Source organism: Neophocaena asiaeorientalis, unplaced genomic scaffold (genome assembly GCF_003031525.2).
Source record: "Neophocaena asiaeorientalis asiaeorientalis breed wild unplaced genomic scaffold, Neophocaena_asiaeorientalis_V1.1 scaffold597, whole genome shotgun sequence".
Taxonomy (NCBI): Eukaryota; Metazoa; Chordata; class Mammalia; order Artiodactyla; family Phocoenidae; genus Neophocaena; species Neophocaena asiaeorientalis.
In genome coordinates this window covers 888,740-907,345 of record NW_020172664.1, presented here as the reverse complement: position 1 = coordinate 907,345, position 18,606 = coordinate 888,740, and the positions used below count along the sequence as shown (strand labels likewise).

At 45.5% G+C, this 18,606-nt stretch overlaps 1 protein-coding gene across 5 annotated transcripts in view; it reads right to left on the bottom strand.

Annotated features, from left to right (window-relative positions):
• Nucleotides 1–18,606, bottom strand: part of MYOF (myoferlin) — a 153,030-nt gene that overhangs the window by 126,001 nt on the left and 8,423 nt on the right. For all 5 annotated transcript variants that reach the window (XR_003002487.1, XM_024739512.1, XM_024739514.1 and 2 more), the window contains exons 2-3: nucleotides 7,748–7,803; nucleotides 4,848–4,939 (exon numbers count right to left, since the gene is read on the bottom strand). Coding sequence is in view for 4 of the 5 variants with exons in the window: in XM_024739512.1 (XP_024595280.1) it covers nucleotides 4,848–4,939; nucleotides 7,748–7,803 (148 nt within the window). In the remaining variant the exon portion in view is untranslated. The remainder of the gene's footprint in view (nucleotides 1–4,847; nucleotides 4,940–7,747; nucleotides 7,804–18,606) is intronic.

Genomic DNA, 18,606 nt, shown 5'->3' with positions numbered 1-18,606 from the left:
TTTGGTTTGTTTGTTTTCTGGCAAAATTAGAAAAAAAAATTTAAGCTAGGGAGCTCCCTGGTGGTCTAGTGGTTGGGATTCAGTGCTTTCACTGCAGTGGCCCGGGTCGGAGAACTGAGATCCTCCCACAAGCAGTGTGGCATGGCAAAAAAAAAAAAAAAAAAAAAAAGCTAAAAGATAATCATTCCACCTACATTTTGGTCTCTATACGTGGTCAGAGGTTTTCAGTGTAATGGAAAAGTCAAGAGCACAGGTCTGAATATAAATGCTGACTCTGATACATACCTGCTGTGTGACCCTGAGCAGGTGACTAAACCTCTCTGAGAAAAAAAACTGGGTATCTGTGAGGATTAGGTGGGATAATGCATTCAAAGGGCTCATTAAGGGACGGCCACATTGCCTGTCTGGAAAGGGAAATCTCATTCTTCAGCCACTGGGAAAATCCTTCCACTCTGACATTTCAGCTAAAAATACCATTTCATGTTCATCATGTGACCAAGAGGCTCCTCTAGCTCTTCCCTCACCCTCTTTCAGTGCACATGGCTGGTTGGATGACTGTAAAATGAGGATGAACAGAGTGTGTGCAGAACAGCCCCACCAGCTCGCAGCGCCTAGGGAGGTACGTTGCTGATGCACCAGCACTGTGCGTGCTCAGACTGCCCAGTCCAGTCCCTATGGGTGTGGGCACCATGCTCAGGCAAACCCAGGCAGCCTGGTACTGTTTGCTTACATGCCCTGGGGCTGCAGACTCTGGAGTGAGGGCCCTATTTACACAGCCAGTCTCCATGGCAACAGCAAAGTTCACAAGCAAGACATTCCTTAAGCCGGTAGAAAAAAAAATTTTTTTTTTTTTTTTTTTGGCGGTACGCGGGCCTCTCACTGTTGTGGCGCACAGGTTCCGGACGCGCAGGCTCAGCGGCCATGGCTCACGGGCCCAGCCGCTCCGCGGCATGTGGGATCCTCCCAGACCAGGGCATGAACCCTGTCCCCTGCATCGCCAGGCGGACTCTCAACCACTGCGCCACCAGGGAAGCCCAAGGCCAAATCTTTAATAGAAAAGCCAAGAAGAAAATACGAGACCAAAGTACACAAATATTTTGGACAAACATACCTAAAATATTGCCCTGCTGTCATCCAAGGGCCCCACTGTGTTTTCAACAGTTATAAAATAAATATGTAATGCTCTCCCAGTAGTTTCCCCTGCTTCCTAACTGGTTCCTACATCCAAACTCCACACAGAAAGCCCAAGCGATACATTAAAAATGTAAATAAGATCATAATCACTACCCTTCAGCGAACTTCCATCCTACTAGGAATGAAATCCAAAGCTTGCATCGTGGCTCACAAAGCCATGCACGTTGTGGCTTTGCTGATCTCATCTCCATCCCCCACCCCAGCCCTCTGGCCTCTTCGATCTTTCTCCAATACAGATCTTTCTCCAACACCAAGGTGTACTCCTGCTTCAGGGCCTTTGCACTTGCTGTTCTCTCCGCCAAGAATATTCTTTCCCCCCAGAAAGCTGTATGGCTCATTCTTTCACTTTATTTAGGTCTCTGCTCAATTGTCACCTTATCATCACCTCAAACAATGTTCCCCCACCCTCAGTAACCATCCTCTTACTCTGCTTTAGTTTTCTTCATGGGCTATGACAGTTTCCTCCTTAGATTACAGCACTTCAGAGTACCTGATCTATTACATATTTCTTCATGTATTTGTTTGTTTTGACTCTCGAGGATGTAACATTCAAGAAAACAACAACTTTGTTTGAAACATAGATGAGAGCTCCCAGGCCAGCCTGCCAGGCTTTACTGCCATGTTCAAATAGATGAGGCACAAAGTGATGAGGCCTGAACCAGGCTGCTGGCTGTGGCCACAAGTAAGAAGCACATGGCACAAACAGTGGAAAGAAAGAGAAGTAAGATTTGGCAACAGATTGGAGAGGATGTAAAAGGGAGAAGATCCACAGAGACCTGAGGTTTTGAGCTCAGTGGTCTGGAGCTGTGCTCTCCATTGTGATGGCCACCGGCCACACGTGGTGAGGGAGCACTTGAAATATGGCTGGTCTAGACAGAGATGTGCTGTTAATGTGAAATACTACGTCTTTGAAATCCGGTGTGTAAGAAAAAAATGCATGTAAAATGTCTCAGTGATTCTTACAATATTGATTAACATAGTATAATATTATCATTTCTATGTGTAAATAAAACATATTATTAAAATTCATTTCATCTGTTTCTTTTTGTTTTATAACATGGCTACTAGAAAAATTTTAATTACATATGCAGCCTGCACTATATTTCTTTCGGAGAGGGCTGGTCTACAATATAAACAGTGGTACCACTTGCAGAAAGAGGAGAGGAAAGAAGAGAAAAAACTATTATTAGTAACAGATAGGAGGCTACAGTGAGGCTTAATCACCCACTTCCCCAGAACTTTGAAATCTGGTAAATAAAACTGCCCTCTGGAAGTTAGGGTGGGGATAGAAAATCACATAATTGCTTCAAAGCTGAGATGTAGAGCATAACCTTAAAAAGCTAGAATGGTTTTTCGATGCAAGAGAGTAGGGCCAGAATCTACCAGAATGTATGTATATAGCTTAAGAAAAAAATGCATCGGTCACAAGGGGCATTGGTCAGCAATGAAACATGGAAGAAAGGATCTCATGAAAGGTGACATGGGCAGTAGCTCTCAAAGCCTGTGCAGGCTCTTAGTCTGACGCCATTAAGCAGAAGACCCCAAGGCCCAAGATGACCATCTAATTTACTGTCCAAATCAAGCCACTGTTGACAGCAAAAGCGACATCATAAATCATTGTGCTGGGACAACAAACCAGGACTACCCAAAGAAATCAGAGCATATGGCCACCATATCTCAACTAATTCATTCTAATTTACTGCTCTCATTGCAGCCTTCTGATCATACCAAATGTACCTGAGACTAAGACATACATTTTAAAATAAATTCACATTACTAAAACCTGAGATGCTTCTTACAATTGATGTGGGCATTTAATATCAGGCTTCTTCCTCCCCGCCCCCCACCGCCCACCCCAAACATGTTACTAATTTAATAGTACATCTTACAGTCAATGATATCTTACAATCAAAGGTAGAGAGTAATTTGGCTTCCCATGTGAAATGACATGAAGGAAAACAGACATTTCTCCAAAGAAGACATACTGATGGCCAAAAAGCACATAAAAAGATGTTCAACATCGCTAATTATTAGACAAATGCAAGTCAAAACTACAATGAGGTATCACCTCATACCAGCCTGAATGGCCATCATCAAAGAGTCTACAAACAATAAATGCGGGAGAGGGTGTGAAGAAAAGGGAACCCTCCTACACTGTTGGTGGGAATGTACAATAAATTGGTGCAGCCACTGTGGAAACCAGTATGGAGGTTCCTCAGAAAACTAAAAATAGAGCTACCGTATGATCCAGCAATCCCACTCTTGGGCATATATCCAGAGAAAACCATAATTCGAAAAGGTACATACACCCCAATGTTCATTGCAGCACTATTTACAAGAGCCAGGACATGGAAGCAACCTAAATGGCCATCGACAGAGGAGTAGATAAAGGTGATGTGGTACATATACACAATGGAATATTACTCAGCCATTAAAAAGAACAAAATAATGCCATTTGCAGCAACATGGATGCACCTAGAGATTATCATACTAAATGAAGTTAAGTCAGACAGAGAAAGACAAATATCATATGATATCACTTCTATGTGGCATCTAAAAAAATAATACAAATGAACTTATTCACAAAACAGAAACAGACTCACACACTTAATAGAAAACTTATGGTTACCAAAGGGGAAAGGAGAGGGGGAGGGATAAATTAGGAGGTTGGGATTAACATATACACACTACTATATATAAAATAATCAACAAGGACCTACTGTATAGCACAGGGAACTCTACTCAGTACTCTGTAATAAACTATATGTGAAAAGAATCTGAAAAATAGATACATGTATATGTATAACTAAATCACTTTGCTATACACCTGAACCTAACACAATACTGTAAATCAACTATACTCCAATATAAAATAAAATTTTTTAAATTCATTTTAAAAAGAATTCATTAATTAGAGAGTAGGAATGCCCTCTCCAACCAGGCAATTTATTTCCATCAGAAAATAACAAGTATTATGGTTTTAAGAATTGTTCTCTTGTGAGTTTAGTTAGTTTGAATTGATAACATAAGACTGCGTTCCAAGTCTAAGGCCAAAGTCTAGATCAAGGACTGGGGTGAATTTACTGAGGTCATTCTGTCCCATGGGAACCTCAACTTTACCCAGGGGACAACTCTGTGTGCCACCATTGGGCACCACCGTGACTCTTCCCCATCTGAAACTGGCAGGGGCAGTAAGAGTAGGAATCTGGTTTGGATCTGTTGGGTCTAAAAAACCACCGAGACGTTAAAATGGAAGCAGGGCTGGAAAGAGAACTTGAATGAGACATACATGGGTTATACATAATCAGAAGAAGAAATGATTTTGTTTGTTTGGATAAATCATCAGTGCCTATACCTAGTTAACCAAGAAACTGCAGGAGCATAAAAAGGTTTCACTGTTAAGTACCAAATTGGCTAGACTAGTGGTGGCTTAGTGTTTGCAACCTCCTATGAATAGAGCAGTCATTGGGAAAGTGCACTGTGATTGATTAGCCATATCTGATATTGGCTCATAAGGGGTGGAGGAGGCCACAGAATTAAAGCACAATTATATTGGAAATATTATAATATGTTATTAAAGATATGTTCCTTCAACAAAACGAACAATAGTAAGACAATAGGTAACGTGAGAGAAACAATTGAAATCAACTTACTTATTTTGTCCAATTGTCTCAAAATCTTTCACAACAATCCCAAGGGACGATGAAAAGTCCAGTGGTATACCCCTCAAGTCGAACTCCAAAATCTGTCCACAGGTAGGTTATGAAAACAAAGAGACTGTTAAAAGGATCCGGGAATATCATAGGATGCACCGATACTAAATATCGGATCATCTCCACCAATGACAATCTTTTGAAGTACTCAGTTCTATAGTTAGACAAAAGTGCTCAAATTCTGAACCTGGAGGCTGCTGAGGCTCCTGGGAAAGAAAACCAGACTCCTCGCTTCCCGTTTTCTAGACTCTATGGCTTTGGACAAGTCACCAAATCCGTGTCATAGGCAGAGAACTAGACTTAATGCCTACCACAGCTGTAGCACAAATAGAATAAAATATGTATGTGAAAATGCTTTCTTCAATGGTTATTTTTAAATTGTTTGCTTTTCTTAACCATATTATCGAAGAAAGTGGTAAATAATCTAAGAAAGTGGTAAATAATCTAAAATTTTCTGAAATGCATCAGCCCCTTATTTTAAGTCCCACCATGGTCAGTGCTGTAGTCAGCTGAGTCTCTCATCTTAAGGCAGTAAATTGCTTTCTAATGGCAAATGTTAAAAAAAAAAAAAAAAAAGATTAACTTAGTACCACTGATGTCTTTGAGTATGTAATAAATTAATTAAACAAAGCACTGCCTGATGATGATCTGATGCTCCTTGTAATGGGTTTGGAATGGATGGAGAAGGAGTCTCACAGCTCATATTAAAACATACCCACCAATCCACATGGGTTTGGGTTGGCATTTCATTTAGGTTTGGTTTCAGTTATAAAGCTGCAATTGGGAAGTTTACTTGATAAATACATATGCACTATGAGAAAAAAAATTCATCGGAAACAAAATGGGGTAAGATGGATGACGCCCTCGGGAAAACACGCCTACTCATGTGACCATATACCTCTCTGCCATCGGCCACATGGATTGAACTCAGATATAAAGAAGCGTGTTGGGACTTCCCTGGTGACACAGTGGTTAAGAATGCGCCTGCCAATGCAGGGGACACGGGCTCAAGCCCTGGTCCGGGAAGATCCCACATGCCACGGAGTAACTAAGCCCGTGCGCCTCAACTACTGAGCCTGCGTTCTACAGCCCGAGAGCCACAACTACTGAGCCCACACGCCTACAGCCCGTGCTCCAGCAACAAGAGAAGCCTGCGCACCGCAAGGATGAGTAGCCCTCCACCCCCGCCACAATTGGAGAAAGCCCACGTGCAGCAACGAAGACCCAACACAGCCAAGAATAAACTAATTTAAAAAATAAAGAGGCATGTTATCACTAAATGCACACATACACGTACTTTTTATTTATTTTAGTCTTGGAGCTCTGTGTGAGGTGCTAGGAACCCACAGTTTCCACAGGGACCAACCAGACAGCCTCTGGCTCTCATGGAGCTGGCAGTCCAGCTGGCTGTGCTCTGGGTTCCAGTGAAATTGCAGAGGAGTGGAATTCCCTCTCAACCTGCATGAAACCAGCAGGGCATTTCAGATAGGCATTAAGAAGCTTTTAGTCTTGGCCTCATCCAGTGAGAACGAGTAGTCTTTATTTTATAGGGATACTGAAACGCGTTGGGAGGGGAAGGGGAGAGGGGATTTGCAGTTGGTGGAAGGAAGCCGTCACAGCCTGGTGACTTAGCAAAATAACAAAGACATTTGTCACTGCACTTATCCAGAAAGGTTTGACCTGGTTTTTAGAACAACAACAGGGCAGATGATCAACTTTTCAAAAATTAGTCAGCGTAGGAAAATCCTACTCAGTGGAAAGAATTAAAAATTTCACGTATCTGTAAATCTATTAAACACTGAAACAATTTATAAAATAGATATAAAGTCATCAGTGGGGGGGAGGTCTATAAGTTATATCGATTCAATACAATATTACATAGTCAATAAAAATATTTTTTAATGGAATTATAGGGGTATATGTTCAGGAATATAATAGTAGGAAAAAATAGGATAGGAAATTATATTCACTGTATGATACTAACTGGCTAATTCTAAGACATCCTATTTTATTTTTATTTATTTATTTATTTTTTTGCAGTATGCGGGCCTCTCTGTTGTGGCCTCTCCCGTTGCGGAGCACAGGCTCCGGACGCGCACGCTCCGCGGCCATGGCTCACGGGTCCAGCGCTCCGCGGCATGTGGGATCTTCCCGGACTGGGGCACGAACCCATGTCCCCTGCATCGGCAGGCGGACTCTCAACCACTGCGCCACCAGGGAGGCCCAACATCCTATTTTATTAAATGTTTTCATTCAATAAATATTTGTTGATACCTCCAAGATGTTAACGGTAGTTGCTTCTGGATAGTAGGACCAAAAGTAATTTTTTTAAGCTAATCTGAAGTTTTCAAAATTTCTACATTAAGTATATATTACTTTTACCAACATAAAAAACAATAAATGACACTCTTCCAGATACACAAAGTATCATGTCATACCATTTTGATTAGTCACATACAGATATGTTTTTTAATTCCAGAGCTTTCTCTCTGGGACTCCAGAGGTGATCTAATCCCACCCCTCGCTCTACAGATGTGCCCCAATTTGCAGCATAACTGGACAAGGTCACACAGCAAGCGCATGGCTGCACCAGGCTAGAACCCCACCCTCCTTAACCCATCCAGGCTCCACTTGCCACACCACTACTGCAGAGGAGATGTCACTGTGCAGTCGTGTCCTTAAGCTGCTCTGCTGTCTCTGTGGCCACAGAGGGAGGTGGAGGGGGTAGGGGTGAAATGCAGAGCTTGTCCTTCCAAATGGAAGAGTTAACCTCTGACCAAAGATGGGACAATCAGAGGTAGCTTATCCAGTGAAACAAAATTGAAAAATAACGAAGTCACCTCATTCCACACTGGGTTGAGTTCATTATCGACTTTCTTTGTTTTCTTTTTCTCATCTGCAAATTAAAAATAAGAGATATCAATTAGAAATATTTACAGAGCCTGTACCATTCATCTGTTCATTCAAAGAACCTTTCCCTGAGGGCAAACGGTGTGCCTACATTTTACCTTCATCTGACTAGGGTGAGGGCTACCTGAACGAGTTTTCCAAACTGAACAGCATTTTTGGCCTAAAAACATTTTTCCCATCCCCAGACCGACAAGGAGCTGAGGGATGGGAGACTCAAAATCACAGAAATGCTGTGATCCTCTGTCTCTCCCTCAACAAATCCTGCAGACCAAAGTCACCCAGGGCCTGTGCATCTCCCCAGCTGGTTGCAGAAAGAAGCCAACGAAGGTAACCTTTGACCCACAGGTATCCCATTTTATCAATGAGGATACTGAGACTCAGAGGAGTTGAGGAATGTGTCTGACCTCATATGCAGCAGTGGTGCCCTGATATAAACCTGGAATTTCAGCTCTGAAGCCCATGCTGCCTTTGCATGTGATAAGACCCCAACACAGCTTAAAGATTATGCTCAATTCCCTCTCACAGCCTTAATACAAGATAATTCGTAGATGAACACTTTCTAGGACCAGCAGAGCACTGGGCATTTCCTTTACTCCTGGCTCATTGTTTCTGAAGACACAAGGTCTTCTTTCTCTGCACGTGAGACTGGACAGTACACCTACCCAGATGAGTAAATGTTTATCCAGCTAGTGCTCAAAGCTTCCTTGAAGCAAAGTCCAAAGAGCAGGGGCTTCTACTGAATCCCTGAGTCCCCAGACACTTAACAAAATAAAAGCTAAGTTTCAGTACAAAAGGCTTTGTAAACCTTAGCTCACCTGTTTTCAGGGGGAAAAAAAAGTTTTTCTTCCTGTGTGTCTCTTCTACTATCACACAGAACACTCAAAACACTGACACCAGATGTATTGGGCGGGGCATGTTCCCCAAACGAAGCAATTTTCTGCAACATCACCTGGGTGTTCTACAATTTAACTCAATCCTGACACTGTCTACCTGGAGTTAGCATCAGATCCCAGGGGTTAAGGGCTCGGTCCCACAAGACTGCCCCCACCCCCAGACACCAACAGCAAGTCCAGGTTGTCACCTGGGCTTCTAACCAATTGACGATAAACCTGAGGTTCCTATGACCCCATCCTTGGGTTCAATTAATTTGCTAGAGCAGCTCACAGAACTCAGGAAAACTGTTACTTACATTTACCAGTTTATTATAGGACTGATAAACGATATAGATGAACAGCCAGCTGAACAGATACATGGGGTGAGGTCTGAGAGGGTCCCAAGCACAGGACCTTCTGTCACCATGGAGGTGGGGGTGCGTTGCCCTCCTGGTACATGGATGTGTTCACCCACCTGGAAGGTCTCTGAACCCCACACTTCTGGGATTTTTATGGGGGCTTCATCACATAGCCATGATTAATTATTAACTCCATTTCCAGCCCTTCTCCCCACTCTAGAGAAGTGGAGCTGGGGCTGAAAATCCCCAGCTTCTAGTCATGGCTTCATCTTTCTGGTGACTAGCCCCCATCCAGGGGCCCACCCAGAGTGGCTTCATTGAACAAAAAATACTCCTAGTACTCTTATCCCTTAGGAAGTTACAAGGGTTTTAGGAGCTCTGTGCCAGGAAAAATGAGCGAGGGCGTGGGGTTGGGGGGAAGACACAGACCAACATATATTTTTTCTATTATCTCACATCACCTAATCTCCTTCAAACCCTAGGAGGTATGTATAATCATTTTCATCCCCCTTTCACAGCTAAGGAAACTGAGAAGTCAAGTAACGAATTCAACGTCACCGAGTTAGTAAGTGAGGCAGAGCTAGGTTTTGGACCCAGGCAGTCTCACGTTGGTGGCCAAGCTTTGAACCACTCCTCAGCTTCCCCTGTACTGCTGTGGAATGGAGAAGGTAGTGGGTTTCGTTCAGCTGAATGTCACGTTGCTAAGGCTCCCAGCACACGGCCAGCTGTGGGACTAGCCACCCCATTCTTCCACAACCTCAGCATAGCAAAGCTATGAGTCATCACCCTCACTCTGCTAAGCATTAACTCCTCCACTTGAGTGGGCTGCCATCGCCCAGCTGGCCTCCCTTTTTAAACTTCGGCAGGACTTGACTCAACAGCTCATGCCTGGACCTATCCTGACTCCGACTGTGGTCTTTCTATGCAGCCTCCAGAGCCCCTCACTGGATCAGATTCTGACGTCACCTAGAAGTGGTCCTGATTTCCCCTCTCACACTTCCATATTGACCCCACTCACTTTTCCCCTCGTCTGACAGAAACCTCTCAATCTTCCTCTCTGGTACAGTACCAGAAAGTGTGGGAGAAAAAGAGAAGCCCTGCAAAGGATGTTGAAATCGATGGAACTGGTCAAAATGGCTTCTATCCACAGTTGTAGCTACTCCCTCTAAATAATGATCTACAGGTGTCAGGTTGTGCTTTCTACTGCAGGGACTCTTAAATCCTTACAATAAACCTGCAACGTAAACATTCTCATCCTCATTTTATAGACAAGGTGGTTAACTGAGAAAAGCCGGTTAACTTGTCCAAGGTCACACAGCTAATAAAGAAACAGAGCCAGAATCTGTACCTACGTCTCCCTGGCTCCAAAACCTGAGTGTGTGTTTGCTACCACACCAATGCCTCACTAGAAGCTGTCAGAAACGCTGAATAAAGAAGATGCATAGGGACTTCCCTGGTGGTGCAGTGGTTAAGAATCCACTGCCAATGCATGGGACGGGGGTTCGAGCCCTGGTCCGGGAAGATCCCAGATGCCGCGGAGCAACTAAGCCTGTGCACCACAACTGCTGAGCCCATGTGCCACAACTACTGAAGCCCGCACGCCTAGAGCCCGTGTTCCCCAAGAGAAGCCACCACAATGAGAAGCCCGCGCACCGCAACAAAGAGTAGCCCCTGCTCAACGCAACTAGAGAAAGTCCGCGTGCAGCAAGGAAGACCCAACGCAGCCAAAAATAAATTAATTTTAAAAAAATGTGCACACATTACATTTTATTGCCTTTTCTCACATGTCAGCCAAAAAAAAGTACATAAATTCCTGTCTTATCAGCAGCCACAATGTCACACATTTATTCAATTATTCCACATCTTTTTTTAAAAAAGGCCTCAGTTGCAGGCACTAAACATCAGATTAAACTACAGGAAACCCTTTCCCCTTCTCCACCTCCCCCAGTTCCCACCTCTGAAGTTATGAAGAGAACTGTTTCTGTCTACAGTAAGGAATTAAATAGTTTCAACCCAGAACATAACAATTGATTCAAATTCAGAATACACTCTGGACCATGATTCAAGGCATTCTTTGAGACATTTCCTGTTTTTTGATTAGCTACACTGGCTTCCCTCTCAGTTCTGTGAAGGTCACCATTGCAGTAATTAACTCGCTTGCCAACCTCCCGATAACATTTCCTAAGAACTGAACAAGCACTCCTTGCCAAGCCACCATGCCCTCGTGCACAGAACCATTTCCTTTACTGTTCACCTACAGTGTGAACTCTTATTGAAACAGTGAGAGAAACACCATGACTCCTAAGACCGGATTGGTACATCTGTGCCGAGAGGACCAGGGTGAATGTTAATCTTATGTCAACTTGGCTAGTCTATGGTACCAGTTGTTTGGTACAACAGTAGTCTAGATGTTGCTGCGAAGGTATTTTATAGATGTGACTAACATTTGCAATCAACTGTCTTTAAGTAAAGCAGATTACTCTCTATAAGGTGGGTGGGCCTCATCCAAACAGCGGAAGGCCTTAAGAGGAATAACTGAGGTTTCCTAGAGAAGAATTCTGCCTCAAGACTGTATCAGAAGATCCTGCCCAAGTTTCCAGCCTGCTTGCCTGTCCTTTAGATTTCAGTCTCAAGACTACATCAACTCTTACCTGAATTTCCAGCCTACTTGTCTGCTGTTGGGCTGCACCCTGCAAGCCTACAAGGCCTGTGCTTGCCCAGCTTCAAAACCAAAGAGCGAGCCCGGAGTAAGCAACAGAGACATCAATGGTTTAATGGAGGGGGGGAGCTCACACCTCTGAAGCAAGGTCCTGGAGCGACACCCCACCATGTGCTGCACACAGCAGGCAGGACGCGGCAGCAGTCCCGGGAAGAAGGGGAGGTTACCACTTATAAAGGAATTGATGTCAGATGCGCTCATTAGTTACCAGGGAAACCAACAGAGGGGCATGTCCTTCACAGCCCCTTTGATAAGAACAATCACCAGCTGGGGCCTGGGACAAGTAAGTAGGAAGGTGAGTCAGGTGAGTAAGATACAGGTAAAGCAGGCACTGGTCGGGCAGGGGATGTAGAGAGAGCAAGAGAACAGCCATCTTGAGTGGCCTGACCATATACCTGCCCTAGAAATTTCAGTCTTGCCAGCCCCTACAATTGCATGAGCCCTCTCCCCCTCCCTGTCTCTGTCTCTCTCCATTTATATGTACATATATACTATTGGTTCCAGAGAAACAGAACCAACTGGTAATACCAGGTGCCCATGGAAGTAAAAACATCTACGATGGTAACACATTTTACATACTTCCAAATACATACACACCATCTCACTGACCCTAACAATCCTGCAAGGAGAAGACAGGTATTTGTCCAGCTCTTCTCACTGGACTTTCAAATCAGGGAACTCTCCATTTCCCTGAGCTGTTACCTCAGGGAGACATAAGGCTCAACCACCAAGCTCAGAGTCCCTCTTGTGTGAACTGGTGAATTTAGACTAGAAGATCTCTAAGTTTTCCTCCAGGTCCAATATGAAGTACCCCCAAGTCCTGACTGGTTAGATTGCTGCATCTTACTGAGATGGCCCCAGGAGAAATGGGGGTGCTACTTACAAAGCTTTCTTAAGTAACTCAGCTCTTTGGTACGCAAGGTAGATCAGCCATGCATCTAAACTTGACCTCCCATTCAGAAATACTTCTGCATCTTCTCTGGGTCCTGGATTATGCCCCCTTTGTTTTGAGAAACATTCACAGACATACACAAAGGCATCCACTATCTGGCTTAAAATTTCACAGAGCCCCCTGAAGCCCTTCCACACATGGCTAACAGTTATTAAGTGCTCTGACCTAGTCACTGTTCCCAGCGCTTCCCATGACTGTCTCAATCTTCACACCAACCCTAAGAGGTAAATTCTATCATGATCATCTCCAGTTACAGAGGAAGAACCCAAGACACAGAGAGGGTAAGCAACTTATCAGGAGTCACACAGCAAGTGAGTGGTAGAGCAAGGATTGAAACTCTAGAAGATACAGACACAGAGCAATTTCCCAAATTGGAGGATTAAGACCAGAGAGTGACTTCTTAAAGGCTGGGACTGCATTATTAACATTGTTATCCCCCCCAGAGTCATTTCTCCATGATTTGAATGAAATGGACTTGATAAGCTCATAAGTATTATGACTAAAGTTGCTTCAATGATTAAGAAAATGAATACAAAGTGCTCAGCATAGGGCCCAGCATGTCGTAAGCACTAAACCAGCAGGAGCTAGTACATCATTTCTTCTTACAGCACCTGAGCAGCATCCAGTGTGGACTCCAGGAGGTTTCCCAGGCTATGGAGCCCTCTCTGGAGGGCAGGGCCCCAGTGCCTAAAGGAAGTGCCCAGGGGCCTGGGCACAGCCCTGGTGGAGCAATTCTGCCACGTGGCTCCATTCCAGGCCTCTGAGGCTCGCCAGAGGCAGCTGGCATGTGGGTAGTGCCTGCTCCTCCCTGGCAGTGAGCCTGGCAGCTACCAGCATCTAGAAGAACGTCCACAAGAACCAGGAAGCAGGGAAGGCTCCAGGAAGGGCCAGCAGGACACTACTCCACCCTCAGGTGTTAGAGGGACTCATGAAGACAGGTGGCCCATCCAGGTCAATCTGGCTGAAGGAGTATCTCTATTTGCTTCCCAACCGGCTGCACTAATGCTCCAGGAGATGCTGCCAAACCGGTTCTAAGAATAAGGCATTTTGGCCAAATGGCAACTGTGACACAAAGCGAGGCTGTTTTGTAAATTTCTGAAACAGTCACTGACGTTGCTGATTAAAGGAACGCCCAGACAAAAAGGCAGGCTGGGTTACCGCTCAGCTTTCTGTTCCCAGTGCCCCAGTGGCCTCTGGAGCCACCCCTTCAGGCACACACACTCTTGAATCAAAACCAAATCCTCAGGGGAGCTGCGGTGAAGCCCAGTCAATCTGAACAACCCATACAGCATCTACTTCCTAAAAGCTGACCCTGGGGTGTGGTCACGTTCCAGCCCTGCCAACTGCCTGGGCTGCAGATGAAAGGAGCCCAGGTCGGGCAGGCACCTGGATCGGCTCTCTCGGTGGAGAAATGAATACGAGCATCCATTCTGTGCCAGACACTTTAAACACATTCACGTCAAATCCTTATGCGGGAGCGTTGGGCTGCACCCCGCAGGCCTACAAGGCCTGCACTTGCCCAGCTTCAAGACCAAAGAAAGAGCCGGGAGTCAGCAACAGAGACATCAATGATTTAATGGAGGAGGGAGCTTACATGTCTGAAGCAAGGTCCTGGAGCGACAACTCACCATGTGCAGCGAACGATGGGCAGGACGCCGCGGCAGTCTTCGCTCCCGGGGAGGGGGCCCCGTGTGGTGGAGGAGAGATTACCAGTTATAGGGAATTGACATCAGGTGGGCTCATTAGTTACCAGGGAAACCAGCAGAGAGGAACGTCCCTCATGCCCCTTTGATGAGAACAGTCACCAGCTGGGGCCTGGGGCAAGTACCTAGGAAGGTGAGTCAGGTGAGTAAGATACAGGAGAAGCAGGCATTGGTCAGGCAGGGGATGTACAGAGAGCAAGAGAACAGCCATCTTGAGTGGCCTGACCACACACTTGGGGGTGGCTCTGGGTTTGTGAAAACCAGGGGTGGCCTGTCTGTATTGTATCTGTGGTGTCTGGTTGCAGTGCCCCTCTACGTACCTGACCCCAGGGATATCTCGGAAGAGAGGCGGACCAAGATTGTAAGGGTTATACAGGGTATGTAGGGGTGAAGTATACGGTCAGGCAACTCAAGAAGGCTGTTCTCTTGTTCTCTGTACATCCCCTGCCCGACCAGTGCCTGCTTCTCCTATATCTTACTCACCTGACTCACCTTCCTATGTACTTGCCCCAGGCCCCAGCTGGTGATTGTTCTTATCAAAGGGGCCGTGAGGGGCGTGCCCCTCTGCTGGTTTGCCTGGTGACTAATGAACCCACCTAACGTCATTTCCCCTATAATTGGTAATCTCCACCCCCTGCCCCCCACCCCAGTGAAGACTGCCACCATGTCCTGCCCACCGTCCACCACACATGGTGGGGTGTTGCTCTAGGACCTTGCTTCAGACATGTAAGCTCCCCCCTCCATTAAACCATTGATGTCTCTGTTGCTGACTCCCGGCTCTTTCTTTGGTCTTGAAGCTGGGCAAGCAGAGTCCTTTTAGGCCTGCAGGGTGCAGCCCAACAGGGAGGTACTAATATTCCCATTTTGCAGATGAGGAAACTGAGGTTCAGGGGTGTTAACTGACTTGCCCAAGATCACAAAGCTACTAATTGGCAGAGCTGAGCTTCAGCCCCATGCCTGCCTCATTTCCAAACCTGTGCTCTTCACCAGCACCTCAGGCTGAGGGTGCCAGGCAACCTGCCACATTTTCACCACTTACCAGGTGGGTGACCTTGGGCACTGGCTCCAACTCTCCATACCTAGATTTCGTCATTAATAAACATGGCAACCTAATGCCCAGGAGTAATAGGTACCAAAGTTTGGGCTCATGCCAGGCACTCTTCAAAGGGCTTTGTATGTTACCTGTTGCTATTATTATCCTTATTTAAGCCCAATAGCACAATAAAATTAAGTAGTTTGTCCAGGCTCACCTGCTAGTAAGAAACAAAGCCAGAATCTCGATGCAGGTGTTCTGGCTCCTAAGACTTAACCTCTGGTCACTCTGGCTAACACGTTCCTGAGACATAATCTGCTAGAGACTGAATGAAGACTGGTGCTCTGCAGATTCACTTTGGGCCCTGCTTGAGGAGATGACTGCCTGTTGTTTCAAGAGAGCCCCTCAAGGCCTCAGAGTTCTGGAAAAGGGGATGAAAAAGGTCACCTCGTAGGGTTGCATTGAGGATCAAAGGAGAGAGCGTGAAAGTGCCAGGACACAAGGGACACGCCTCTGTGTAGGATTCACATCAGAATCATAAACGGCCTCCATTAGACAACACGAAGAGGATCCAGTTCCTCTGCCCTCCCTGACTCCAAGAGATCGTATCAAGAGGAAATAGTCACAGAAAAGAACTTTGAAAATAAACACAAAGCACTGAGTCAAAAGCTTGATGACTCCATCCTAACCCTCCTAGGCAACAATCTTAGCTGAGTTACGACTCAGCCTCAGATCCTGATATCCCATAATTAATCATCTCTTTTCATGGGATTTTTGCCCTTGCCAGCAGTTTTGATCCACTACACTCAGCCCTCCTTCCTATGCTGAGAAGAGCTTTGGCCTTGGGGCTCTTGAGCAGAGCTGGGCTGGGTCAGTTGCTGCAGGTATGAGGGAAAACTGGAGATCAGTAGTATCTGTGGATGGCGGCTCGTTAGTGGGAGAGGATGGAGGGTAGACTTAATGCAAGAGAGATGCCAAGCACTGGGAAAGCCAGACACGCACGACGCAGTGGGAAAGTGCATGAGACAAAGAGTCTTGGTCTGGGGTTCGAGTCCTTGCCTCTTGCTGGTCACCCAGCTTTGGTCACTCTTGTCCTCTCTGAGACTCAAGGTGCTCATGTGTGAAATGAGTATAAACAACACATGTCCTGGACACCTGCTAGAGTTGTTGTGAAGAACAAACATGATCAAGCCCAGGAAAGGGCTTTCTGTACTGTAAGTGCCCTGGGAAGAAGCTCCTTCCTCAGGCCATGTCTGTCACACATGGGAGGCCACCATAATGTGTCCAGCATACTGGGACAAACTGAAGGGCATTTGGAGCCCCAGACAAGACCCCTGAAGCCAGAGGTATCTGCCTTCAAGGCACCAGAGCCCCAGGCCCTGGCACTGGTCTGATCAGATGCCTTCAGGGCTGAATTTGGCCAGGGAAACAGAGGCTGGATTGTCAGGCTTAGGGAGCTAAGCCCTGAGCCCAGGTGCACTAATTACCCCAGGGTGGGTCAAATGCAGCCTCACCACACAGGGGTGGGTGTTACAGCCTCAGGGTGGGCCTGTGTATCCCAGCTCCAACTGGAACATAGAGTGGGGTCTTGAACAAAGCAACTCACTCTCCCCAAGACGTGGTCTCTTCAGCTGTAAAATGAGGGACTTCATTTTTTTGGTGAGAAATAAATGAATGCATATATGTGAAGCTTTAGTGCAACGCTTCATAGCTAGAAAGTGCTCGTCGTCAATATAATCTGCAAAATGTATGCCTCCTTTCCAGGAGTTTAAACTCATTGAACTCTGCATTCACTGAACTCTCGCTGGATCTACAGCTAGACCACAAGCTGCATGCAGGCAGCGGCCATGTCTGGCTTGTTTCCTGTCCAGCTTGCGGCGCTGAGCCCAAGGCCTGGCAAAGTACACTCTCGACTAAGATTTGTTAAATGAGTTTATGCCTGAGAGGAGCAGTAGGAAGAAACAGCAGCAAAAAAGAGGATAGAAAGAGACAGGGACTGCCCAGGCAGTGAATTCCAACAATGAGGAGAGATAAGCAAAAAGAATGGGGTTTTTTTTTCCTGTCTTTTTTTAAATAATGAAAGAGGGATAAGGGAAGGGATTTTTTTTAATTGATAAGTTATGCTATTGGGATGAAAAGATGATGAAAGTAATAAACCAGAAAACTAAGGTAAGGGGAAGTGGAAACTCACCCTGCCATTCAAATATTAGGATGTTAATACTTTACATGTAATAAGAGTTGTAGTCTCCACTAATAAAATGGCTCCCACTTGACTCTCCAGGAACTGATTCACTGCTAAGCTATGTCAGCTCAGAGCTTCTGAGTCACAGTGCGTCCTAAAGGCTTTCATACCCTGGGGAAACTCACCCCAGGAGGGCTGGGTTTTGTTTTTTCTTCTTCTTTTTTTAAAGTTCTTTTGTTCTTGGTACACAGTCTTCCTCTTTCAGACTGGGTCCAGATGCCCCTAGCACACGGAACAATTCAATCAATTCAATCCGTTCAGAGCAGGGAGGAAGGGATCATAATTTGACTTGGTTGTTTTAGGCACATTTTTTTTTTCTCTGTAACCATGGTGACCTCCAGGAAGACACACGGAGGCTCTGGAATCAAGAGTCCAGAGATGAAGCCTCACCTGTCTCTGTCTCAGTTTCCTCATGCGTAAAGCCAGACTTCAAGAGGTGAGGTGGGAATAAACATCTATTTTTAGTCCAGGTACCTTAAAGACATCATCTCATTTGACTTTTACAATCTTCATGAGTAGGCCTTATACCCACTTCACAGCTAGGAAAACTGAGATTCAGAGAGGTTTCTTGTCGTTAATTAGACCAAAGCCCTAATGTCAAGGTCAGAGGTAGGCTAGGGCTCCCCTGCCTTCCAGCTTCCTTTGAGATGCAGCTTAATGGATCCCAAACAGCATGTGGAAACCCTGAAGTCCTAAATACTCAAGATCAGTTTTGTAGTTTGTGGTCACAGGGATCTGGTCTCATTTGGTCCTACATGGTCCCCCTGGCCTCTGAGATTCTAAACTGAATGACTGAAGGGAGGAGCCAGAATCATTCATTCAACATTATTTATTGGTCATCTACTATTTGCCAGGCACTGAGCTAGGTGCTGGAGAAAGAGACATGGTCCCTGCCCTCATGAAGCTTCC